This window comes from Syngnathus acus, chromosome 21 (genome assembly GCF_901709675.1).
Source record: "Syngnathus acus chromosome 21, fSynAcu1.2, whole genome shotgun sequence".
NCBI lineage: Eukaryota > Metazoa > Chordata > Actinopteri > Syngnathiformes > Syngnathidae > Syngnathus > Syngnathus acus.
The window spans coordinates 7,521,040-7,547,218 of NC_051105.1; the positions used below are offsets into that span (position 1 = coordinate 7,521,040).

Genomic DNA, 26,179 nt, shown 5'->3' on the forward strand with positions numbered 1-26,179 from the left:
ATTGTGCTACTTAGCCATTTGAAGTGGGAGAAATCTGGGAATTTCTCCATTATGATTTAGTTGTTCATCTCAGAACTGCCATTTGAAAGCCAATTCTGCATTAACATACACACCCCGAGGGAATTGGAGCGCATTCAATTATCCACATTTTTAGCTTGGCTTATTTGTGCAACTGTGCAAGGGACAACGATGTTTTGATTGTGAATGTCATTTGAGTACTTTACATAATTTCAAATGAATGTGCTGGTTCTAAAGGGGTTAAAAGGGTGTAATTGATGGCAATTAAAACAAAAGTTATCCGCACAGACAACGCCGCAAGTGTCTTGAATTCAATGAAATTCTGGCCCTTGTCCACACAGTGACATTAATGAGGCGATGACCTTCCCGTCGCGCCCGCAGTCGGTAAGAATAGGTGCTTGGCGTTTCCATTAAATCAATGACTCATCAGCGAGTTTCATCGCATGGCGCCAAACCAAATTTGCTTGACGTGGCGGGGTCAATCAACATAAAAATTAAATTTGCCCTGAAAGGCATTCATGCCTTTTAATTTAGTGATCTCACAAGATAATGTGTGATAATGAAAAAGACTGAAATACACAGTGTGAGCCAATCAGCCTTATTAATTCAGAAAATCAGGCTGTAATTTTTTCACATTCATTGTGGATTCAATCCAAGTGTAATTTTGTATGTAAAAAGTGAATTGTATTGTAGATAAGATGAGGTGTTAGATAATATGTTGGCGAAAGCCAACCATCTTTTGAAATAATTGCCCCAAAGACAAAAGCTCCAAAAGTCAGAGAAAAAGCAAAATACATACACAGTTAATCATTCTCCAGTGTTAAATGAGACTTCATTTTCCCTTTTTAGGAACATGCAGTCAGTGTGTGTGAGTGAGGCACATTATATCAAGCATTCATTAACTAATTAGTGTAACAAAAGCCTTTCGGCGCTGCATGAAAATGACTCCCCACACTATTATGTTACATTTTTTAATTAGTATTGCAATTTATGCACAGCTCATCTATCTTGAGTCTCGTAACAAATGGACGTGTATTTATTTATGTATAGTATGTTGTAACTGCTTTTTGCACAGCACAAAAGGATTAACTATACTGCTGTGTGAAGAGTGACAAGACGTGACGTTATATAATTACACATCATAATTATGTCATTTGGATCATATCGTTCTTCCTTATGTCAGTGCTCACTTTAACTCATTTTGCGGCAGATGCTATGCTGCTAGTGGCTCTGCGGCTGGAGGGACCTTTTAACATCGAATCCGTCATGGACCCCATTGATGTCAAGATCTCAGAAGCTATCATGAATATGCAAGACAACAGCGCCCAGGTCTCCTATAAGGTATCGTACACCTTGTCGCCTACGCCGCGCCGGTATGGCAGCTGTGAATCACACCGCTGCTCTGAGTCGTAGGTGTGTAATTCACATTCTAATTAAATCCAAGTTTAGGTGTCGCATGTAAATTACATGTCTGAGTCTGGTTAGGTAATCGTAGGGTAGGCTTTTCTGAAAACAAGTAAAAAAACTGTGAAAAAAAATAAAAATATCCCATTTAGACCTTTTGCGGAAATGTATTAAAACCTGTGGAGGGAAGGCATAATGTGGTTAAATGTTTACGAGTTTAAATTAAAACTAGTTAAACACATATAGATGTCAAAGGGGAGTAGCAGTGCTGATTAAAGTTTGGTTTTTTTGCTTACTATTTGTATCATTCAGTTCTTTGTGGTCTTAATTGGATATCATCCTTCAACTCACTTAAGACAACCTGAAATATTTCAATTTAGGGATTAAATTACTCTAAGAGCTGCAGAGTAAATTAGTAGTTGATATGTTTTATTGCCTTTTCTACCAGCCACAAAAGAAAGCAAATTTGAAAAATGCAGCATGCTATTCTCATGTAATGTTGATGTCAGTTGGGATTCAAGCACCCTGCAGGGCTTTCTGCAGGGCTTTCCCGTACAGCACATACAGTCACGTTACTGTATATGTGGTGTTTTCCCAAAGGCTATAAAACTTAAATAAAGTCGGTCGCAGCCCAGCTGAATCACCGCCAGCGTCACCGTGGTTACCTCAGCATCCAGCCCGTTACATACCAGCAGCGTGTGGCGTTCAACCAATCACAAAGTCCTGTTTCTTCTCATTCTCTCCTTCCCAAAAAGTCACTTCACATCCTGACCGTCGGTCGGGTGCCCGTGTTTTTTTTTTTTTTTGTAATTGTAGGCTTTTCAAGGTTGCGGTCAGCCAAAACCCGCAGGAATGACACGGTCTGCCCGTGGCGTTGCGGATGTGTTCAACGCCCGCTTCAGGCCCTACAACCCAGACGAGCGTCCCACCACGGCAGCTGGCACAAGCCTCGACAGACTGGTAAGGGCATCGAGCACTACTTGCTTTTCGAGGCATAAACACCATTTATCTTCCCTCACGCCTGACACCGTTGATTAAAGCCAGTGATTTGTCGGGCTCCCGCCGACGGCAATTCATTCCACGGAGTCTTCCCGCATCTATCGACCGGCGTTTGTTAACCTATCAACTGCCTCCCTCCACCCCCTGGAAAGTGAGGCGTGTCACGACGTGCCCTTCTGCTGCCTGTCTGTGTGCTTGGCAAACAGAACAGACCAGTTTTTCTTTTTTTTTTGTTTCCAAAGGCTGACCACGACTATTGTTTGCTGGAAAGCCAGCTCTTGATTTCATATCAGATGGGCTGCGTGTTTGCGGGATTGGACGTTGATACGTGCATTTACCATCTCAAACAACCTTGAGGGCTAAAACGCTGCAGCCGAGGAAAAGGCTAACGCTGACAGCCAAATGTAGCTCAGGGGCCGTTCTCATCATGCCGTAAATACTTTAGCGGCCACAATGCCCTCCTTGAAATCAAGAGGCAAATGGTTGACAAGGTTTCTAGATAAAAGTGGTTTAAATTGACTGATTTGGTCGCAAGTAAACTTACCCATGCTATTAAAAACCCAGGCCTTTTACATTTTGTCAGTTTAATGATGCGTATACCATGTTTTTATTTGCCTGATTCAAGACTAATTGCCTTTTCAATATGTCTGTTTGGACATTTTTGATGCTTTGTTCCATGCCTCCTTTTCATTTCACTCCTTCGTCCACCTACACAATTAATTAAGACTTTCCTTTTTCTCCCCCCTCTTTCTCTCTGCTGCAAACCAGAGGATTATTTGGAATACTATGCAACACAGCGTAAGCTTTAAAATTTTTCTTCCTTTGTGCTTGTGGGTGGGCATTTGAAAGGCTACGGGGTAAATGAAAGGTCAAGTCATTGCTGTTTTTTTAATTAGACTAATCTTTTGCTGACTGGTCATGAGTCGTTTTTGAAGTCAGTGTCTTCTATCCATCCATTTTTCTTAGTACGTGTGCTCACTCGGATCATTGGTGAACTGAATTCAATGGTGACCTTATTTGAATAATATTTTTCGAAGCAAGTCAACATACTCATATGTTTTTTTATATCCGAATCCAGCGGAGTAGTTCCACACCAGTCATGAATCTCACCACACATCACTGGTCTTCAATTAAACTAACATCCATGTTTTTGGAATGTGGAGAACATGCAAACTTTACTCGGGAGGACCTGAACTATAATTACCGACTGGCTCACTGAGCCCATTGATGCATAAGTTTATGTAACGCAACTACAGTGGCTGAGTATGAACAAAATTGAGTTGAGTCATAGGGTCAATAAATTACCCGGGACTAAATTTAGACCGGCAAAAACACGGTCCTAATGCACAATGGTCGCCCAAATATTGTTGCTGACTACAGCTGTTATTCAAAATGGGTGCAATTTTGTCTCCTTGGCTTTCTAACACAATGAATCCATGCAATTGGCATCGTTTTGTAACTGATGAAATAAATTCTTATGCCCATACAACCTACTTTTCCTACTTTTGTTTAGAACTCTACAAAACATTAATAAAACATAATTTCCAAACGCCTATGAAAAAGGATTTGGCTTTTATTACTAGCGGCAGCAGTTCATATGAACTTAAAGTACAGTGTCAGCCTTTAAACTTTATTCCATTACAACAAAGTCATTAAGTCATCGCGGATGTGTCGACCATATGCCGGCGTGTCCTCAGGTGGTGACGATCCCTCAGCACATACCTTTCTCAATTAACCTATCTATTCTGGAAATATCCCCTGTCCAATGTTAGTAATAGCACGGACAACAAATCAGGAGGTGACCTGGTCTGACAAAGCGCTGCGGCCAGCATCTGCTCTAATGGTACAACGATGCGGGCCGGCGGCCAGGCAGGCACGCGGGGGCCGCTCATGAATAATCAGCCGGCATTCAGACAAGGAATTGCAGAAACAGACAAGGAATGTGTCATATACGCGAAGTACACCGCTGAACATGCAGAAAATAGCACAGCCAAGGCTGCCAAACTATAGGTGACACATCAACACAGTGATGAAATCGGCCTAAAAGCCATAGTGTTGTCGTAGCATCATATCAGGGGCGACAGTTATGTTCACGCCATCAAACACGACCTTCATCTTTGTAGTGAGTCATATCGTGAAAAATATTGAAGTTCGTTAATGATGCCAGAATTGTTTTTAATGTTGGCGGAGGTGTTTGAGGTCATATTTGAAATACCATGCACATCTGCTGTGAACTCACTCCGGTGGCTTACCTCCAGCTGCTAAATATTAAACAGTGAAACGTTACCGCCAATAACAGCAAGGACGTTCATGCAAAGTTAGGATATACTTGAAACTGTCCCCAAAGTCACAGAGTGGACGACTTCACATTTATATTTCTATTGCTGCCACTTTGCCAAAACGACTTCCTGTCCAGGACCTTTGTAGGTGTCAGTTTTGGTGGCAAGTGACTCAACTCACTTCACAATTAGTGTCAATCTCGCAAATATAATTAGCATCTATGTAGCGGTGTTGGATGGATATTTGAACACAAATGGTGCAGCAGCACACAAAGACAATCAATATAAAAATACTCAGGGACATATTTATTCTCTGTGAAAAACAACTAATAATATTACCATAGTGAGAAGCTATCCTATTCATGAACCGGTGAATTTGACAAATAAAAGTTGTCATTAAGGGGAACTCGTCCCATGTAGTGACTGAAAGTACAATGACCTGTAACAAAAATTGAAAGGTACTCTGCAGCTTTCTTTTTGCATTGAATCTCTTTCCTATTAAAATACAGCATATTTTATTCAGTGTGCAACTGCTATGGTTGAAAGGTTTTACCGGGACATTCTTTTTTTCATGCGCGACATAAAAGGAAAAGAAGTTGAATTACAGTGCCAGTTGAGGCTCTTTGAAGACAATATGACATCCTGTTATTGTTTTGTGTGGCTTTTTCTCGGTTACAAATAGAATTACGTGTCACACGGTGCAGCAGATGCTTTTTGTGCAATCATTAGCGTAGCAGAATTTGTACATCTTCCTTTGCATCAGAGGTAGAAATGGATTCCATGTGTAAAGCTCATCTTTGTTTTCCCTCGCGCCGTCCTCCTATACGCACCAACGCTCCATAATTACCCAGGACGGTGATGCTGTTCCGCCTTGTGAAATGTTGACAAGAGTTTAACTTGCCCTTTGATAAGAATGTCTTGTGTGGATGTACAGCCATATGTTTTTTTTTTTTTTTTAGTGAAGGGATGGGTGGGGGGGGAGCAGCGGTGTCCACCTCCAGCTCAATGAGCCACAATGCTTTAATTGCCTGACATTCTGTCAGAGCACACCCCCCTCCGAGGAATGGTGATCATGAAACTTCTAAGCTGCGATAAAGGCACAATAGACTGTTAAATTCAGAGCCACGTTGTAGATAAGGAGAGAAGTGTTTAATTTAGCAATTGTTACAAGTTTTAAAAGACTTTTGTGTCCTTTTGTGCAATACACTGTCTGCCGGCTCTACAAGGGTGACACAAAAAGTCGATAGACTTCAGATTCTTTTTTTTTTAATCAAATAAATTATTACCACTTTAGCCTTTAAATAATTTGTCCTCAATATATTCAAATAACTTTCACAAAGAAGGTGTCACAAATTTGAGATGCTGCTTGACCTCAAAGTTCAAATTCCCAAACACTTACCAAAAGAAAAGCATGCACCTTTAAAGATGATAAAACCTTTTTCATTTGTGGGGACAGCTTCATGCACAATGTCCTAAATGTACAGCTCTATTCATCACAACACAATTTCTTTCGAATGACATTACAAAAAGCCAAGAAGACAAAACATTGTTTCGATTCCCACAAAGTCTTACACTGACTCAATTTTGGAGGTTCCAGTGTATTTGTAATGATAATAATAATAATCCATGTTGGCATTATTCTCCCTTTGTATTTTTTTATTTTTTTTAAGTGTTTACGAGAATGGTCCAGTGCTTGATTATTGTGACCTCACACCAATTGTAAAAGCTATCATTGCAGACAAATTATAGCTCCTTTTTTTTGTAAAGATATAATTTACTGCTGTCTTTCTGCACTCGCCTCCGTGCCATGCTTTGCCATGTTAAACATTTTTTGGACCGCTAGATGAGGCTCACATTGTCGGTAAACAATCAACAGCGGGTATCCACCGTATATTTAGGCACACACCACAAGGTTTGTCCAAGCTCGCCACCGCAATTTGAAACTCAAAACAGACAATTCAAAGGAGGCACATGCTGCCAAACAAAAAAAAATGACGTGGGTTCGCTCGGTAGATGTGAAGATTAACAAGACAAACACAGTGAGTCCCTTTTCTGCGTCTTTCCGTTTTTTCTTCTCAAGACCCGAATGGTTTTGCTTCCAGTAAATAGATAAAACTTTATCTCCGACAGAACTTCCTTCGCTGTCACTGCGTTTTTCTGCCAGGCCCCATTAAAATGAAGTTACTAACCCCTGATGCCACCGCCACCCACCCTCACCAGATGCTTTGTGTTGAAAAATAGAAAACACGTGTTACCCTCAGCATTATCCAACCACGCACATGAACCCCTGAGATTGCACTTTTACCTGGCCTCTAGTCAAAATAAATATTCACTATATACTTGTACTGTTCTGTAGTGTTGCACAAAATAAGGAGATTCAAGCCAAAGGGTGGTAAAGTCCAAAAACAGAAGTGTACGAATATTTTTTATTGACTTATGATTTCTAGAAATCTGTCATCCCGCTTAAATGATACAATAATTTGAAGGAAAGTTTTTTTTTTTAATTAGCCGCTTATGAACTTAGATGCCAGACCTGAGAAACAAACTAGTTTAGCTAAATCAGGCTAGTAGTGTGATCTCGGAGGTTAAAGTAAGTTATGTAAAGTAACACATCACGATGGCCTTAAGGAAGAACTCGGATGAATAGAACTTTCAAATCCAATTTGAACTTGGTTCTGCTTCGTTAAAAAAAATGTACACTGACCAAAACCTTTAGCATTTTCTTGACCCTACCGCAAACTGTCCCACTTCTGTCACCATTAGTCACAATACTTTTGGAACTGGGGCTTTTGGGTTTGGAAAAACCTGTTCACGAACCACGATGCAAAAAAAGGCCAGACTGTCTGGGCATGGTAGCCATAACCCTAACTCTAACCCTAACCATAACCATAGAGACAGCACGCATCCTTTCAGAACCACAAAAACAAAAGTCAGCCACCTTTAATTTCCCTCAGGGATTAATAAAGTATGTTTTAGATTTGAGTCCAAAGGCGGAAGTTTTTTTGTTTAGCTCTCTCCATGCAATAAGGTGGCGGCACATTGAATCACTATCTTCCTCACGGCAACACTTGAGCTTTCGTCTCAGTTTTCTGCATGGTTTGCCTTTATTTTGTGCTACTATGGCCTTCCTAGCTAATAAATGATTTTTATGACGTGTGCTTGTTTGGGCTCCGTTTTTGTTCTTACTGTATATAGTCATGATTTAGCTGTTGAGTTTTCTGTGCTGCATGCAACACTCCTGTTCAAAGCTCAAGTGCAGCATGTCTTGATGTAGATAACTTAACGTTGCGTTAAATTTGCTACTCCTCTCGCTTCTCGCTTTCTTTCTCCCCGCCGTGCTCAGCGGGAAACAGAATAAAACATCCGAATGTGGTTTGTGAAGTCAGGCTAAGAAAAAGAACCCAGCCACTCCTTTCCCAAACATCTTGAACCTGACATTATAAGCTGCAGCCCAGAAATATAATGCTGCGTCAAGCCACTGGGAAATTCTTGTACTGGATCCAGTTTAATGGAAGTGAGCCCGTCGCTGTCCACAGCTCAGTTCTCGCCAAGTTGTTGCACCTAGCGAGCCGTGTAATTATGTAGATTCCAAAGATTCTAACATGCTTCTTCATAGACCACGTAAAATAACTGGTCTATGAGCGCACATGTGGCGAGTGCGGTGTTTAATGTTCGCAGTTTCCTCTGTAAGGAAGTTTTATTTCAAGGCATTACCTCCGCTTCCATAGAAATGAGAATGACTTTCCGAATGGGGGAAGTCATTGCTTCCTATTCTGGGCTAGCCACCTGTGAGTTGGTGTTTTATTTACCACGTGAAGTATCAGACAGTCGGTTACATTTGGACATTTTCATTAAGCATTTTTGTTTTGGGACAAAGGTTGAAAGACATTTTTAGGAGGGTGTAATATACTTTAGTACAGTATGACAAAGCATACGCCAACCTAAAATTGGAGTACCAATTTGGCTACAAAGCACCATCTTTACTAAGCATCCATAGGCAAATTGTTTAGAAATTTAACATTGGCATGTTGTGCTGATTGCGACAACGCAAGTAACCGCTTGAAAAAGTAAGATTGCACAGGTCAGCATACTTAGGTTTAGAATTTACAAGAGTCAAATCAAAACCCACCAGTTTGAAGCAAAAAGCTTTCAGTGTATTTTAGTCAATCCAGCAACTCCCATCTGTTATTTTCTTTCAAGTCTCCACTTTTACCTCCCAGCTAATGCACATTCAGTGCAAATACCAGTTGAGCAGGTCACTACAACAAAAGACCTGACCTGCCCATAGGGGTTCACATAAGAATCACATCGATTTTGAATGCTAGCCAACAAGGCAGTCAAGATACAGAGCAAAATGGAATCAGTTCAAGTCCTTTGACCTCTAGCTGCCCTAGTCAATGTTTACTCAATGAAGTCTGGCAATGTTTGAGATTAGGATCCCTGAATCCAGCAGCAGTCAAATGCTTTGAATTCCTTTATCATTTTTTAAATAACCAGTGAACCTTTATCTTGTGTAAAAAAAAAAATCCAATGAACAGAATTAAAAATAAATGGAGATTCAGTTAAACAAATTTATTACAGTTCCAGCCATGGAAGTGGACACCAGTGGATGATAACCTGAAAGCATAAAAGTTTATGAAGTTACCTTGCAGCGTTCAACAAACTGACCAAACTTAAATTTATTACTTACTTGTTCAGCTATAGCGGAGCCTACCAAGAATTCCAACTACACCCACGCCGACAACAATTTGAAAGACAAGGGCAAGGACTAAAGATCGGCACACAGTGAGGACGAAGGCATGGGAGGGGGTCGCACGGCTGGCAAACGCAACTCGGGCAACCGCTTCGCTCAGGGTCCGTTAACTCAAGTTGTTGACTGTATTGCTGTGGATCCCAATCGTTTACTTGGCTTCCAAGGGAATTCCCATCCAACTCTGGAGGAGCAAAGTCTCCATGTGATGAACCACCTCCTACAGAGAGGAAATAAAAGTAACAATGGTTTTGTGGATACACAAATTCACAGGCACTTACCCTTGGCGTGCTGTGCAAACGCTAACAGCCAGAGCACAAGCACCCTGGAGACAGAAAATACAGAACAATATGTCATCAGAGGGAAAAAAAAAAAAAAACATCAGAAAAATAAAAAGTAACATTACATCACACACAAGTCGTAAGCCATGGTCACTGGATTCTTTTTACTGAACTTGCTGCAGTTGTCAATATGCTGCCTCTATATAAGTGCTCTCAAATTAACCAATCAGCTTGCTGCTCTTGATCGTTGCACCCAGGTGTGCACGAGTTAGCACCTTAGGGACCGAGAATCAATGACCCCACACTCAAAGCGCATATAAATCTAACCAGAAGTTCTCAAACGGAGGTCAAAGTATCCTCAAAAATAATTAGCCTCAATTGTGAAGCTTTTAATTTTGATGGCATTCAGAGGTATGCATGCAGAGGTGGTCCTTGGAAGAAAAAAAAAATCTCCCTTGTAAGGTGTCCCGGAGCCAAAAATGTTCCGAAGCCCAACATAATAAAACCGTAGTTTATTGCTTCACAGCATTTACCCCCAAGGAATTTCATGATGTAATATAATTTCTATGATAGAGTGCCTTCCAGTAAAAAAAGTCACTCAACTTTGTCCTTCCTATTCCAAAAGAGCTGTACACATCTTTTTTTTTGTAAATGCACAAACCTAACCCAAACTTTTCCCAGTAAAAGGGTTTGTTAGATATTATTTGGAACCCCTCCAAAATTTTTAAATGATACGCAGCTCGTTCCTTATCACCCGCTCACAATAAAGATTTTCAGCAAATTTCCCTTGATGATTGTCTTAAAAATAAAAATAAAAAGACTATTAATTTTGCATCATACCCAACACAATATAGCTGAATTCTGGGTTGCTATTTTTAAACAATTCTGAGCTCCTAGTGTCCTATTGTCAAATCAATAACTCTATTGATTTGTCTTTATATTCAACTTAGAACAGTTCCAGTTAGCATGTTTGACCTCAAATCAGGCTTTGCATGTTTGTAAAAATGTTTGGATGGCTTTTGTGCACCCTCTAAAAACATTTTATGTGCAGCTAATTAAAAACTAAATTGTCTCGAGGTGTGAATGTCACTGTGAATGGTTGTTTGACAAAATGTACTTTGTGTTTGTCTGGCGGCTAGTTCAGAATGTGCGCTGCTGTTCTCAACCTCGCTGGTAGTTTCACTTCATCCATGCTGTATTGTTCTGCAATCCACACAGTGCCCTGGCATTTAATGGAACTTTAGAAATGTGTTCATTCAAAGATGCATGAGAGGTGAGCGTCGGTAAACACAATTCCTGCGGCTCTTCGTAAATGCGCTGTGACATTTAGTCAAGAATAGAGACGCAGCAAGGCAAAAATCATTATGATGACACATGGGCAAGGACTGAAAATGCTTTTACAACTATTCATTTCAGTCAAACTATGAAATACAGTAAGTACAAAGAGACTCAAGGATGTCAAATATGCACACACTTCCTTTTTCCTAGCCAACACATACATCAGACAGGTATACACAGTTTTTGAGTGAAAAGATTTGCAGCTGAATCTTTGGTTGCTCAATTTTAAAAAAAAATTTCATAACAATAAAAAAAAAAGGACATTATGTGGTCGAGTAATGATACCAACCATATTTTGAGGTACTGGAATTTGTGGAGGGTGCCGATACCCGCCACTGATACTTGAGGCAAATAAAATGTTACATCAAGTACTCATCACCAGCAGATGGCGCTATTCTACAGCACTTCAATACATTTGCAAATCTTTATCTGCTTTTTGAAAAGTCCCTGACATATCCTTTGCCCCCCACCCCCCCAAGGAAAAAATGCTAGCTCCGCCAGTGCATAAGCAAACAACATCCGTCTTTGTAACTCAAACTGACCCGACTAAAAGATAATCTGATCATACGGGAAGGTGTGACTCAAACAAAAATGCACAGCAGAGCAAAACAATATTTGCCATTTGCAGAAATCCCAGCAGAACTCTTTCATAGGCCAAAGAAGTTGACATTTTCAGCAATTGCATTATCGCTCATTGCTGAAAAATAGTCATTAGCATTAAAGCTAAAGTCAGGGTTTCAAACTAGGGTTAAGGTTTCAAACTAGGGTTTCAAACTACACATGGTGACTGCGAGGTCGGTCATGCTATTGTCTCCATATTCTGCACCTACATTGTCCGGCATGTAGCTCATTCATACTCGTCATTGTGCTAATGAGGCGCGTTGGCCCTTGAACACTCCAGGCCGGCTTCTTCACAGGGGAGCTCCCGCCACGTGGCCCCATTGATGACGGCTCCGTTCTCGGCGGAGCATCTCTTCCCTTTAATCATCCCTCTTGTTCAAACTTCCGCTGTCATAGCCCCAGGCGAGTCACAAGTGCGAACTCACCACCGTTTCATCAATATTCTGTCATTTTTATTTCCTCCCCGCAGGACGGTACCGTGATACATTTTTCTCACAGTGATGAACTGTTCTGGCCATACGGGCTCACTGTCACGGGACTTAACGAATAGTTTGAGGCTGTACTATGTAAAACACAATTCACGGGATTTAACGAATAGTTTCAGGCTGTACTATGTAAAACACAATTTGGAATATGACCTACACTGACAGCATGTAATACAACATAAAGAGGAAAAAAACGCTTCAATGTGCCTTCCAAAACATGATCAATCGCACTGTGATCATATTTTGAGGACGTTTGCTGAGGTTATGATGACAAAGTATTTGTCTGCTCTCTGAGTCGAACAACACTGCAGCTCTGCTTAAGATCCCTAACAGATTTTCAAGTGAGGACTAATTATTGACATAAGAGTGGTTCTGACACATTTTCTCATTTTAATAAGAATAAATAGACTTGCTTGTGTATTTTCCACTTCAATGATAGTGTCCCGTTTTAAGCAAGCCGTCAGTATAGGGTTTTTTCCTAATCCAGGGTGCAGTGTGCTAATCCTAATCAAATTCCAGTCAGAGCAAAGACATGTTAGTCGCGTTAGTCGTCGTCTATTTTTGGAACCAACTTTTTTTTTTTTCCTTTTTTGTGCATTTCAACACAGCTTTGCCGTCGCATTAAATTAAGGGCACGGTGATTCATTTTCAGCAACGCACTTTAGAGTTGAAAATAATGTTATGTCTCAAGGGTGTGACAATACCGTTCAATATTATTATTGGATGGAGAGCGAATTTGACAGCGAAGTCGGTGACTGCGCGGCAGCTGATTTCATTCTGTGCGCACTTTCTTTGAGGCAGCAGTTTTTGATCACATTGTGTGACAAGTGATAAATATGCATTAGTTAAAAAAGCATCAATTGAATCTATCATTTACTTTTAGATGTTTTGCTGAGATGCAGACATTATGTTGGTTTGAAAAAAAAACTCAGTCTACACTTAGTATGTAAAATAATGTAATAAGAATGTAAAATAAGAAAAAAAAAACTAACCCTCAGTTTGTCAAGTGTCCATTCCCAGGAGGCGGAGCTCTAACACAAGACTGTCATTGTCACCACTGTCAGCGGGAGCTATTAGAAGGAGGAATGTCCTGCTCAGGCAGGAGCTTTGTTGAGTTCTCCGTGTTAAATTGTGTTTGTAGTCTTTCACCGTGGCAGATTAGAAATGGCATGAAAAATGAGAGGGAAGTTTAAGGCTTGCAGCTAAGTGTTGTTGTGATATAGAGCAGAAGCCTTTGCGTCAAGATGGCATCCATAAAACGCAATTTCTTAATGGCGGCTTTCATGGTGTTCAAGCTGGTAAAGTCACACTGGGGAGTTGGTGTTGACTGATATTGATTGGCCAGCGTCTCTGTGCGGTCTACTTACCTGCTGAAGTCGCTTTAGAGAGGGAGGCCATTGAGAGCAAGGCCCCAAAAAGCAAGCAGAACATCATCACGAGGGATCATTTCAGTCCATTCGCTTTCTACTCAGGTCGTGATTGCTGCAAACCATTTCATCCAGTACAAGTTGAGATTTCTTCTTGGTGGAACCCCCAAACCCCAACACAATCCGTTCCGTGATGCTGGCCGACTTTCTTCCATCCATCCATCCATCCATCCATCCATCCATCCATCCATCCATCCATCCATCCATCCATCCATCCATCCATCCATCCATCCATCCATCCATCTATTTGCTGTAGTAATTAGGGTCACGGATGAGCTGGATGGCATCCCAGCTGACTTATGTAAGAGGTGGGGTACAAACATATAGACAAATAAGCATTCATACTCATATTTGCACCATTGGACAATTTCCGAATCATGTTGCGGTTAGCTGACTTCCAAATTAATCAGTTACACTGATTGTGACATGAAATGGAATCATAGTCGATTAGGAAGTGGCCTGAAGCTTGTGTCACTCGACACAAATAAAGGAGCAAATGATTGTGTTTGCGTAATGTATCTCACAAGTCATTTATTGCAAAAAACTAAAATGATTAGAGTTGGCAAGCGCAACTGAGTTGCCAAGAGAAGCTAAAAAGTAGCTTAACTTCTTTTCTTCCTCTACTAGTAGATTTTCTTTTTATAACGTACCAACTGAGCTGGAAACCGAGAACTAGATTTGAACTGCTGAAAAGTGGCACAAAATAACCAAAGATAGTATTATACCCAAAATAATACTCCCGCTTGTTTTATTTGCATATCAGCTTACATATAAAATAGCAGCTCTGGCCTGGAAGCTGCTATTTTGTAGTCTTGGAACAACAAGGAGAACGAGATAATACAAGACTGGACGGCTGACAATCTCAAGGTCTCACAACACGTCAAAGTCAATTTGCGCTCGGAGATCTTATAGCCGAGAAGGAGATTCATTGTCTGGACCAAAATTGATCAGGAATCTGATGAGAAAGCAAAGCTATTCTGACCGTGGCCTGTGAGAAACTATTCCATCTCTCCTCAGAGCGGTCGCTGGTCAGCCTCGAGGCCTGGCCGGGGGTCTGGTATGAACTCCGCCTTACTCGCTGACCTCTGTAATTGAGACGCAGGAAGAACACTGCAAACGCGTATCAAAAGGAAAACTATTTTAACGCAGAATGCCGTAGCGGTTGCCAGTGAAAACAAGTCCATCGAGGAGTCGTCTGCCCCTCGTGGTTTTGGTGGAGAGGCCTGCTGCGGACTCTGTGATTAAAAGGAACACGCACTAATTTAGCTCCAACTGGCCGCCGCAGTAGAAAGTCAGTGTCAGGCAGGCAGGACATCCCTAGATAAATGGCTATTTAAGTAGACGCTGAAAGAGGCAGAATGCCAGATGGAGTCACTCTTTGAAGGAGAAACTCCAAGGGTCATGCGTCAAGTTTTCGTCAGATAGCCTTAAGTCCCGTTTCTACCAGTTCACTTGGGTTCACCGCAGTGCGGTTCAGATCCATAAATCCCGATCAGGCTACCACCGCGGGTTGCGTAGGTAGGAGGCACACAGCTGGGTCAACTACGTCAACAGTGTGACATCATAGCAGCATGACAAGATGTAATTCGCCGATGAATTATGGCTAGACGATATACGTACGCGGTATAGTCGACATACAACTGCCTGTTTGGCTCAACGCAAGATTACCAGACTGTACTCTTCTGTCTGGTACCCCAGAAAAAAAGCCCAATTATCTTTGTGTACCAGGCAGAATCATGATCTAACCTTATTATTCATCACTATCGTGAAAACGAAGGGGCTCAGAGCTGAGCCCTGATGCACTCCACCTTAAACCCCTGCCACTCAAGACTTCCTCATGCAGTGCCACAGTTCCTCTCAGAGTACGACGATATAATGCAGCTCATTCTCTGTACTCCTTAGACCACAGGTGTCAAACTCAAGGCCCGGGGGCCAGATACAGCCCGCCACATCATTTTATGTGGCCCGCGAAGACAAATTGTGCACCAAATTTGTGTGTCAATACTAGAATTGAAAATTGTCTTCACTTTTAATAATATCTTTTTTTTTTTATATTTGACCAGTTTTTACTTGTCTGATTTGAAAACGAGTTATTTGACAGTTTGTTTTGTAGCTTTTACTGTATATAATATAAGGTGCTCATACATTTATTTGGGTTGACAGTCATAATGGCCCTCCGAAAGAAGCTATGACTACAATGCGGCCCGCGAAAAAAATGAGTTGGACACCCCTGCCTTAGACAAAATAAAACCAATAATAGTGCTTAGCCTTTTTAGAAACATCACTTGTGATCAGTCATCCACATGACTACCAGCGATTGGAACTGTTAGCTGTTCAATTCTCACACATTAAACTCATTCGAGCATGCATCCAAGCATTAATGGACCTTGCTTTATGCAACATGCTACTTCAAGAAAAGGGCATCCCCTTCAAATTGTTCCTACAAAACTGGACGCATAGACTCTGATAATGCTTAATTGACTAGAAGGTGTTTCTTAAAATACTTTTACTTGAGAGTCAGCTATCTGAAAAGGGCACAGGAAAGCTGTCGGGTATCAGTGCCGAGCTGTCGCCTCACACGCAGAAATCCACAATGACTGATGTGTGTACGTGTGTTTGTATGACAAATATTGGAAGAAAGGCTGTGGAGCATCTGCACACAACACGCCCACTCTAAGAATCCAAACACAATTATCTCATTGGCTCATGCTGTTTTTCCCCCCCCGTAATTAATTATTCTCCTCAAACACTTCCCCATGTGTAATACAGTATGTAAATAAATACTCTTCTGTACTTCCAGTACATTGAGGAGAATGACAGTTTGAATCGTGGCAAGTTTAAGCCACCTCAGCGCTAAAACTTAACAAGCAACTTTTAAGTTGTGTTTCCTGCTGAACGAATCTTTGGAATGTGGTTTTGTACATCTTGTCTCCTATCGTTTGAGGAAAGAAGCCATGCTAAAGAACAGGCTACTTTTATTAGTGATGCAACACCCATGCCCCACTTTCTGAGAGAGGCAGAGCGATACTTCTTAGAATAAGAAGCTTTTTAGTGGAAGATCACAGGCCGTGAAGCGGCGATACTTTCGCCTTCACTTAAACAAAAGGCTGCTGAGAAAAGCAAGGAGAGAGAACGATCACAAGATACAATGGAGTCGTAGATACGGGCTTGCTGCACTTTTTCTTCCCTCAAAGCGGTAGCGAGAGCTTGAATTGTATATAACTACTGTCAATCACTGCCTTTGAACTAAACTCCTCATAGCATTTATGATTTCAATCTTTGTTTCAGTGACGGAAACCTTTCAGTGTTTGAGCCTTAGGAACCCGAGATTTCGGGTTGCGGGTGAGCTGGAGCCGATTCCAGCTGACTTTGTACAAAAGGTGCAAAACGGAATGCTCTAATTTGATATGTTGCCATGTATTTTGAAGAGAAAAAGAAAGACTTCAGTACGTTCCTTCTTAAATAAGTCTTCCGCTAGGACACAGTGATATCTAGTGGACGTTGACAGTAGTTGCAGCCAGTCAACCATATTTTACTTATTTATTTATGGGCAATGTGAACGCAAGAGGGAGAGGGTAGGCTGACCTTTCCCAGAAGCGGCTTTATTGTTGTGTGAAAATATTTTCCCTCCCGTTTAAATGATCTCCATTAATCATCAAATGGATAAGCGTTTCCCCTCAGCACATGATTTATTTGCCACTTAATCTGACTTCAAATATGTAAAGAAGAGTGAGAAATTTGAAAGAAGCAACTTTGAAATAATGAGCTGCTGAAATACAATAAAATCTATCCTTATCATGCTTTAACCTTTATAATTTTAAATAATTTGTATTAAAAGCTTCCAACCTACTTATTTTCAGCAGCAAATTAAAACAGAATACATTAATAGTATTCCCATTAAGTATTTAGACTGTTTACGCTTCTGCAGATCGAGGCCCAATCATCAAAACGAAGCAACAATAAGCCAAGACATCCCAAGTCGAGTCTTAGTTCACATATTTCTGCATATTTGCATCATTAAAATATAACTTTTTCACTCCGGGTTCAATCCACATCTTTTTCACGGACCCTGCAGATGTCGAGTGACGTTAAGCTAATCTTGAACGTGCAAAGGTTTTTAGTCCAACATCGCCTCATCGTCAATCTGTGGCAGCACAGTGCGTCTGCGGTGACCCTCTGGGCAGCATCGGAGCGGCTGAGGTGCCTTGGCATCAGTGTGACAGGATTAACACATCAAAAGCGCCGCCGAGGCCCACAGCGGCGTGGCGCGCTCAGCACAGCACCTTTCATGTTCTGCTCAGGTTCACCGCAATTTCACAAGCCAACCTGTAAACCGGGCACACACACACACATACACAAAAATTATGGGGCCAGCCCGCCTTTATCAGACACTCTCCTCAACTCTGGCGAAATATGTCACCATTTGCATGCTCGATGAAAGTTTGGAGTTGAACACGCTCAAGTCAGAAAGCGCATAATAAAGTGAGATCTGAAAGAATATTGAGCCTTCGGGTTGGGGGCGTTGTCATTCCTGCTATCCTGCCTGTTCTAATACAGAGGCTTAAAAAAAAAAGGCCCTGGACTGTTTGACGGTGGAATAGTAATCAGGTCTATTTTGGAGCTTTATCTGGTCTTTGGGGTCTTCGTCTGAAAAAGTTGGGGCAGCCAATGATACCAAGCTTTAAAGGTTAACGGTGACCACAAATGCAACCCAAATTTTAGTATTATCGTACAAGCTCATTTAAGGTTCCAAAGGGGCGCATTAGGTAGACGTGACGATGTGTAATGTTCTCAATGGCCTCACTAAATGCTTTACTTTTTATTCTTTCTGCTTAGGTTGTTGACATAAAAGAGAAACTCAAGCAGTCCAAGAGATTTTGGTCCAACCTGCCTGAGGAGATGTGTGTGGACACCAGGCTTTCTGTTGGGAATGCTTCTGATGATCAGTGCTGGAATGGACACACCAAGGGGAGGTAAAAAGTCCAGTTGACTGACCTATCTTCTCTTTCCGAGGGGAACAAATGGTGTTCTGACAAGCAGAAAAAAAAGTAATGGAATCAAACAACAATCCTCTGCTGCTTTATCAAAGAAGCCACTGTAGTGTGTCAGATGTTTGAAACTGTATTATTTTTTTATTGACTGGATGGAATGTTGTGTCATCTCGAAATGCTTTGTCTTCATACTAAGAAAGAAGCAACTCATGAGAGTGAGGGTGACTCATCAAAAGATAATGGCCTCCTATTTTTTTCTAGGTCAAATTTCACAAGATCTCTTTGTGTGTTAGAGAGCACAACAGTCACATTTAAAATGACTACTGCAAAAGCTGACTTGCTTTGACAAAAAACATCCTGAGTGTTTTATCCTCTTCAAAAGGTACTTCCCAGAAGTGGTAACGGATGGATTAACCAACCAGGTAAACAACCCCGAGGTCAATGTGGACATCACCCGTCCGGACACGTTCATCCGTCAGCAGATCATGGCTCTCCGAGTGATGACAAACAAGCTGAAAAATGCCTATAATGGCAATGATATCTACTTTCAGGACTCCAGTGAGTTTATACCTTGCGCCATTTCTCTTTTTTTATGTCATTTAGATTCCACTTATTTTACAGTATAAGCAGAAAAACAAACAAAAGAGCAAAAAAAGAATAGATTAAAAATAAATAGACCACAAGACATTCTGTGGAACTTGGAGTCAAGCTAGTGGTTAGCGCGAGACGCTAATGTAGCAGTGTATAGGTGACCTCAGTGTACCACTTTGTTATTTAGCGCAAATGCATGCATGCAATGAAGTCCTATTTGTTATTTTTATGCACAAAATCATTTTCTTTTTAATTACATATTGTCTTGTTCTCTAAATCGCCAGTTTGAATTAGGAATCCATTTGTTTGTTTCGCCGTAGGCGACGAGGGCAGCGGTTCCGGCAGCGGAAGTGGCTGCACAGAGGCCTGCCCCACAGAGGCAGATGTGGCCCCTCCCGAAGCCCCGGGCGTGGAAGCCGACCGGAGGGGTCCAGTAGACGGCACTTGTTCATCCCACGCGCCCCCCTCAAGCCTCTTAACCATAGTGGCCCTCTTGGCTGTGCTACTCCAAATACATTGGAGATAATGCAGGGGGAAACAGGTGGGGACGAGTTTTTCCACACAGGATTCAGACTGAACAAGTCAAGTCAGTCATGCATCAATTTTCCCACTTTCCCAAAGAATGCACATTTATTGACTTGATAGTTCACATGGTTCCTCTGTTCGACGCTGAAGCCGGCCCCATGATCTCCGCTTGAGAGATTAAAACTATTTTTTATTCAAGGAAAAAAAAAAGGCAACAACTTTTTGCACATATATGTCAGGCAGCAATGTCTGCCCCCAAGTGGAAGAAAATAGCACGCACTTTGATTGTTTTGACTTTTTGTGTTAAGGAAAAAAATATGTGTGTGTTTAAGATCATTTTTAAAAATGTGCTTATTGATGACTTCAAGTGGTACAGTTGTGTTCAATGTAACATTTAAATCAGATTCAAACGATTTAATGGCAGGAGTGACAGAGTTTAACTTGCAACTTTAATTTCCATGAAATCATCAGCACTAATAATGAATTTGCTTTCATTTTAAATCGTTTTTTTTATTCACCTATCATATTCTCAAAAGGATTTCAAGTATGTCTTTATATAGTCTGTCCTCATGCCATACAAAAGGGAAAATTGTAGTATACTTGCATTTGCCATTTGCCTTGCAACACATTCATCAACCTTCTGCAAAATATTCCAAACATTCTTTTGTTGTTTGTTTGTTCCAATTAAGCTGTTTTAAGAGAAGACAGTCTTGGCTGCAGTGCCTCCATTGCCATTTTGTATTTATCCACAAGGCTAATTGTTGTTAGCGTCTAGCCATTGAAAGTACAAACATTCTGTCGATAAAAATATAAATGCTGAAAATTGTTTGCTCACTATTAGTGAAGCTCTCTTCAATAAAAGGCCCCCCTCCTGAAAAAATAAAAATAAAATTGAAGGCCGGCAAACTATTATCTACCGTAAATGGATCTTGCTATTCAATAATTTGTATGTTTGAAATTCCCAGCGATAAGAATAAGTTGAAGGCTATTTCTATTATGATTCTGGAAAACATGCAACCATACAGAAATATTTCAGTGACGAGACACTGAATGAATATGTTAAATTAACATCAGATGCTCATTGGTTCGATGTTTTGAATTTGAATCTTCAAACGCCCATGTCGAGCATCTACTGATTTCTATTTGTGCCATTTCTTGAGCTGCACTAGCACAATAATGCAGAATCTAAGGGGATTATTAAAGAGAGAGTGCAACAAAATGCAAAGAAAAGGGGCTCCTGAACGTGTTTTGTGAAGCCTGAACGTTGGTGTGTGTGTGTGCAGCCCAGTCAGGCTGGATCCACAGTCACCTGTGAAATGAGAATCCGTGGAGAGTGCAGAGCGGACAGGCCTGAATGGGTCTAGTCACTAGAGCGGATTGTCGAAGGTGTCGAGGGGCCTGGCCGACCAAAAGCAGCCTCTGTGTGCGTCCATTTCAGAACATATCAGCGAGGACTTTTCAAGTGTACAGTGTGTCATTCAAAAAAAAAAAGATTCTTTATAATGAATAGTGCTCTCATGTTTTGTTTCATCAAACCTTTAATGGTCATATTTTTGCAATAAAAGGTTGAGGGGGAAAAAAATATATCCAGAGATGGAAACGCTTCAAGTCACTGTTTTTATTTCTCATCAGTGCATTGTTGTTATATGACGTTACATTCAAATGAACTCAGCTTGACTTTGATTTCAAGCGGATGAGCAAATATGCCTTACAATGCAATTAATTAAAGAGGATGATTGCATTCAGTGTTTTTGTACTGTTCTTAAGAATAAATATTTGTAAAAACATTCCTATAGGTTCTCATTTGTGATGACTCCGGAATGATAAAATGAGCCATTTCTTTCTAAATAGATGACATAAATTTAATGTGATTTTTTTATTTTTATTTCAAGCATTATAAAGTGTTCATTTATTATATGATTTTAATTGTTTCTACAACAGTGACTCCCCATCACGATGAAGTGTGCCGCGAGAGCTCATCAGGTCGTAAAAAGGATTTACTACAAATAAATGTATCGCCGTTCATCAATTTATGCCGATAATGTAGTGACAATTAATTGTTTGTCCACTAGATGGCAGAAGGCACAATTAACCTATATTTTGTGTACTATAACTTAACAGATCCAAATTTCACACTAAAGTAAATCAATTTGTATTAAATCAGTGGAATACATTTTTGTAAATATTCTTAATGTGACTACTTTTGGCGTTGCACTGTGAAAGTTTCTCATTCAAAATATGTGACTTGACAACAGGGATTGAGAACCTTGTGAAGGACCATTTCAATTTTTGTGTTGGATCTAGATTTCAGGCTGGATGTTTATATGCCCCCGGACCGTAGGTTCTCCACCCCGGCTCTACACGATTAATATGTTCCTCTTGTTTCATTTCCTTCTGCTACTGCAAAGTGATAGGGATCTATGCTTCGTCCGTGTACTTCCTGTGTGTGAAGTCCGCTTTTATCAGGGGTTCGAAGCCCGTGTTTCTGCGCTGGCGAAGGTAGAGCACAAAGATAAGGAGGAGCGCCAGGAGCCCGATGAAGACTCCCCCAAGAGTTGATCCCACCACAAACACTGCTGATCCTCCTGCGTCTGAAAGAATGCAAAGACGAGAACAAAATGATCATTGACAATCTAATGCAGAAATTATATTTTATTGTCTCTCTATTTCTATGTATACATATATTCATATATAAAAAAGAAAAAGTTTCCGGTTCACGTATGTGAAGCGTGGAATTGCGTCATAGAAAACGATCACCTTGACCAGGTACATACACATTGAACATGTTAACAGTTAAACATGTTTTTATTTGTTTATTTCTTCATGTTAATCGCTCATTTTCATCTGTTTAGTCCCTTTAGTTTTCCCGTGAACAGTTTCTTATGGAATTCATTTGCGGTTTGTTTACAGGTGCACCTTCAATTGGCAAGGAGCTGCTAACACCAGCGAGTCTTTGGAGGAGCATGACGGAAATATATTTTCTTCTTTGGAAGGAGTCGTGCGTGCAAGTGGATCATCTTTGCAAACATTTTTACACGGTAGGAAGTGCTTCTTATTTCTAATATGGGTCGCTGTGACGTCATGTCTCTATGACTATTTATTTGAAAAGAGAGTTGCATAGATGTGGGTTGCATATAAGAGACGATTCTTGATAGTATTGAACATTTTGTGGCGTTTGGTTTGTTGCAATGACTTGGCCTGCTCACACTGCAAAACTGGTTGCAAGTAAAAAATACTTCTCCATGCATTTGCTTATTATTTTTGTGGTTAGTTTGGAGCAGAAGAAAATGTGGCTAGCTTTTGCAGGATCTGTACTGTGGGCATGAAGTTTGACACCTGTCCACTAGAACATATACTTTTTTTTTTTTTTCATTTTCTTTTCCAACTTTGCACTGATTATTTTTGTAGTTGTGTGACACATAGTGGCAGTAAGTTTGAGGTTTTATCGTATGGGCATAATTGATAAATAAACTGACATTGGCCACTTGCTTACCTTCAAAGTCAACAGCATAGGAATATCCCAACTGCTCTGATGGTATGTAGATCTCTTCATTTGTGATCGGAGGGAAGAACGGAACCATGTTGTAGTCTCGGTTATGACCGATGGGGGCCATTTCATCCGGGAAGGTGGCATTGGAAGGGACAAACCTCCTCATCCACTCATCAAAAATGGCATCAGTGAAAGCGTGGAGAACCTAAAAGGCAAGCGGTCAGAATTCAACACCCCCTAGCGTTTGACTTCTGAGCACGCTTTGAAATTGGACTCTGACCAGGAAGAGGGGGTCGTTGGCTGCAGAGTGGGGCAAAGAGCTGGTTCCGTTGAGCAACGCGTGGACCAGGTTGTGGAGATTGTTGACAGTTTCATCCAGTTCGCCGTCGGGCTTGTCATACCCTTCCAGGGCGTTTCTGTGTATCAAAACATATGATAACAGAGTGCAGTGTAGTCGCGGGTGGCTGAAGCTCTAATTTGAAAGTCCACCTGAAGCTGAAGGAAGAGTTGGTGAAGTATGGAGGGCTGTCAAAGTCCCGGATACCCAGGCAGCTGCGAACGTCACTCATGGTGGGCATAGTTGCGTTAGCTCCTCTCATCACACCTCTCTGAATCAAACCCTCATTGGTGCCATTGCAAAGGGTCACCAGACGATTGTAGTCATCCAAACTGCAATGAGCACAATACGTTGTTTCTCGGTGCAGATTTATAATAAAAATATGTAGGATATTAAAATAAAAAATCCGAGAATGCAGATCTCAGTGCATACCTGTTACACACCACGCCCCAATTAGAGAATCTGGACTGGCTACTGATGAGGGAGGGGTTGTCGGGGTTTCGGCCTCCCAGCAGAGCGTCTGTGCACACGTCACAATCGTTTTGCCCGGTGGCAAAGTTCCAGAAAGGTACTGCAAAGTTCTCATTGCCAGTCAGCCTCTGTGGGGAAAACAGGGAATTAGGGGTTTATGGGTATTAGCATGCCTTTGCAAGACGCTTGTGTGTGTGCTTCATTAGGCAAATTTGGGAGATTGACACAACCCGAACCCTTTCTGCTTTATACGTTGCTTCCATTTCTTTATTTTTAAAATAAACATCTTGTATGTAATAAGGAAACTTTCCAAACTTTCACGGCGGGTTTTTCCAGCAAAACTATGTTTTTGTACCTGTAGGTCTCTTTCCAAGCTGAGGAGGTGATACCTATGCCAGGTGATGAATGCAGGTCCTTTGTGTGAGAAATCAATGGCTTTGAATGGCCGACCGGGACCTATGGGGAAATAGAGCAAAAAAGAAAAATCAGATTTTATTCATAGCAAAAGAATAGGTTCAAGCTTTCAGACTACAGCTCCTAAAGTTCTGTGACCTTGAACGACACCTATATAAATATTGATAGCGGCTGAGGACAGGCTGATAGCAACAGTGGATTATTTGCGGTAATTTATGCATAATCCATTTAATTGTTTTATATAGTCATTCAAGCCTTTCAAAGCAAAAAAAGCAGTTGCCTTCTATTCAGCTTTTGTAGATTCCCTTGTCTGACGCTCCTTTTAATTAATCAATGATTTGGAATGTGACGATGATAGTGACTACTCACCAAGCAGAGTATCTCGTACAGAGTAGTAGTGTTGCCACACAAAGAAATCGTAAATGGAGATGTTGGCAAACTGGGGCTCGGTTCCATTTGGCCCCAGAAGGCCCAGCCAGTGCTGAGTGGCAATCATGTAATCTGGGTGGATGGTGGTTTTAGCCAGTTGCAGGGCATCCAGGAATTCCTGGAGCTCTGCAGAGCTCAGCGTCAGGATGTCCTTGCGGATGACGGCAGCTTTCCTCTGGTCGCAGTTTGGTCCCGTCCAGCCGAATTTACACTGCCCGCAGTTATAGCCTGCAAAGTTGCCTAAAACACCAAAAAAGTATTCATTTAATCATGAGTGATCTGATTACTGCAATAATCAATAAATATAATACAATAATTGGACTCACCATTACACCTGCAAGTCTGGTTGAAAAATTTGGTGGGCCATCTCTCCCGGTCATCGACATTCCTGAGCCTGTACGGACCTCCCCAGGGTTTGGTGTCGACTCGGACAGCGGTGCAGTTTCCTCTCCCCGTTAGGGTGCCGCATATGTTTGCAGAATCGGAGCCCAGAGCAGGACAGCAGCGCTTGGACACAATCCCCTCCACGGTGCAGCACACTCGAGGGAACTGAGCCTCACCGGGTTGCAGAAATAAGCAAAAAAGGCTGAAAAGTAAAGCAATCTTCATTTTCCACCCGCTTGTTTATTCTAGTCCGTAGGGAAAAATCTGCTTGTCGATCAACTGGAGTCCGGCTTCCCTCCCTGGTTGTGTATCTTCAAATTAGATTCGGAGAAAATTTGTGGAAATGGCACTTAAAGTCGAGTCATCTTGTGTTGCAATTGGTTTCACACACATTAAGGACCGCACTATTTCGTTGTTGGGGCTTTAGTAGAGCTGGGTGGGATTAGACTAGTTGGTCTTGTGACCATCACCTGACTGGCGAGCTGAAAAGCGAGACTGAGAAACATGTTTGCCTGAAGGCCCCATTAGGCATAAGACTTTAATGAACTTTATCAAGACTGTATTCAATAAGTTCTCTGAAAAAGATGAATCAGATTAAAGTTTTAGAAACAATAAGTGGGTTAACATAAGTGCACAAAATAACAGGATAATTGTCTTAGCAACTGTTGTCCTTTCAATCAAAGCTTTGTAATGATAACCCAAGGGCAGGAAAGGTTTTTCCAAGAATCTTTCAGTTTTCGGACAGGGTGTGCATGATGCAAAGGGTGCAATGCATGTGATTCTTGATGACGGTGGAACGCTAACGTGTAGCTTCCGAATGTGTTGGGAATCACACTCATTTGTTTGTCATATTTTGATACATCAATATGCTAATCAATACATTTGAAGCAAATCAATCTTATTCTGGAATATAAAAAAAAAATGTTTATGTTGAATTTTATTTTT

At 41.2% G+C, this 26,179-nt stretch overlaps 2 protein-coding genes across 3 annotated transcripts in view; one reads left to right on the forward strand and one right to left on the reverse strand.

The window, feature by feature from the left end:
* LOC119115212 (glypican-6-like) overlaps nucleotides 1-21,200 on the forward strand; it is a 53,934-nt gene extending 32,734 nt beyond the window's left edge. Inside the window, exons 5-10 of one of the 2 annotated variants that reach the window (XM_037239508.1) lie at nucleotides 1,229-1,359; nucleotides 2,239-2,382; nucleotides 3,190-3,219; nucleotides 18,439-18,575; nucleotides 18,976-19,151; nucleotides 19,505-21,200. In XM_037239508.1, coding sequence (XP_037095403.1) covers nucleotides 1,229-1,359; nucleotides 2,239-2,382; nucleotides 3,190-3,219; nucleotides 18,439-18,575; nucleotides 18,976-19,151; nucleotides 19,505-19,710 — 824 coding nt within the window. In that variant the 3' untranslated portion in view covers nucleotides 19,711-21,200. The remainder of the gene's footprint in view (nucleotides 1-1,228; nucleotides 1,360-2,238; nucleotides 2,383-3,189; nucleotides 3,220-18,438; nucleotides 18,576-18,975; nucleotides 19,152-19,504) is intronic. The other variant, XM_037239509.1, reaches the window with a different exon arrangement.
* A 103-nt stretch (nucleotides 21,201-21,303) lies between these two features.
* On the reverse strand, nucleotides 21,304-25,640 carry dct (dopachrome tautomerase). The gene is made up of 8 exons (XM_037239510.1): nucleotides 25,177-25,640; nucleotides 24,791-25,090; nucleotides 24,363-24,463; nucleotides 23,969-24,135; nucleotides 23,689-23,868; nucleotides 23,480-23,615; nucleotides 23,203-23,404; nucleotides 21,304-22,300 (listed from the first exon to the last, which is right to left on the reverse strand). The coding sequence occupies exons 1-8, from the start codon at nucleotides 25,457-25,459 to the stop codon at nucleotides 22,128-22,130; spliced, it is 1,542 nt and encodes a 513-aa protein (XP_037095405.1). The 5' UTR covers nucleotides 25,460-25,640; the 3' UTR covers nucleotides 21,304-22,127.
* Nucleotides 25,641-26,179: the final 539 nt, after the last annotated feature.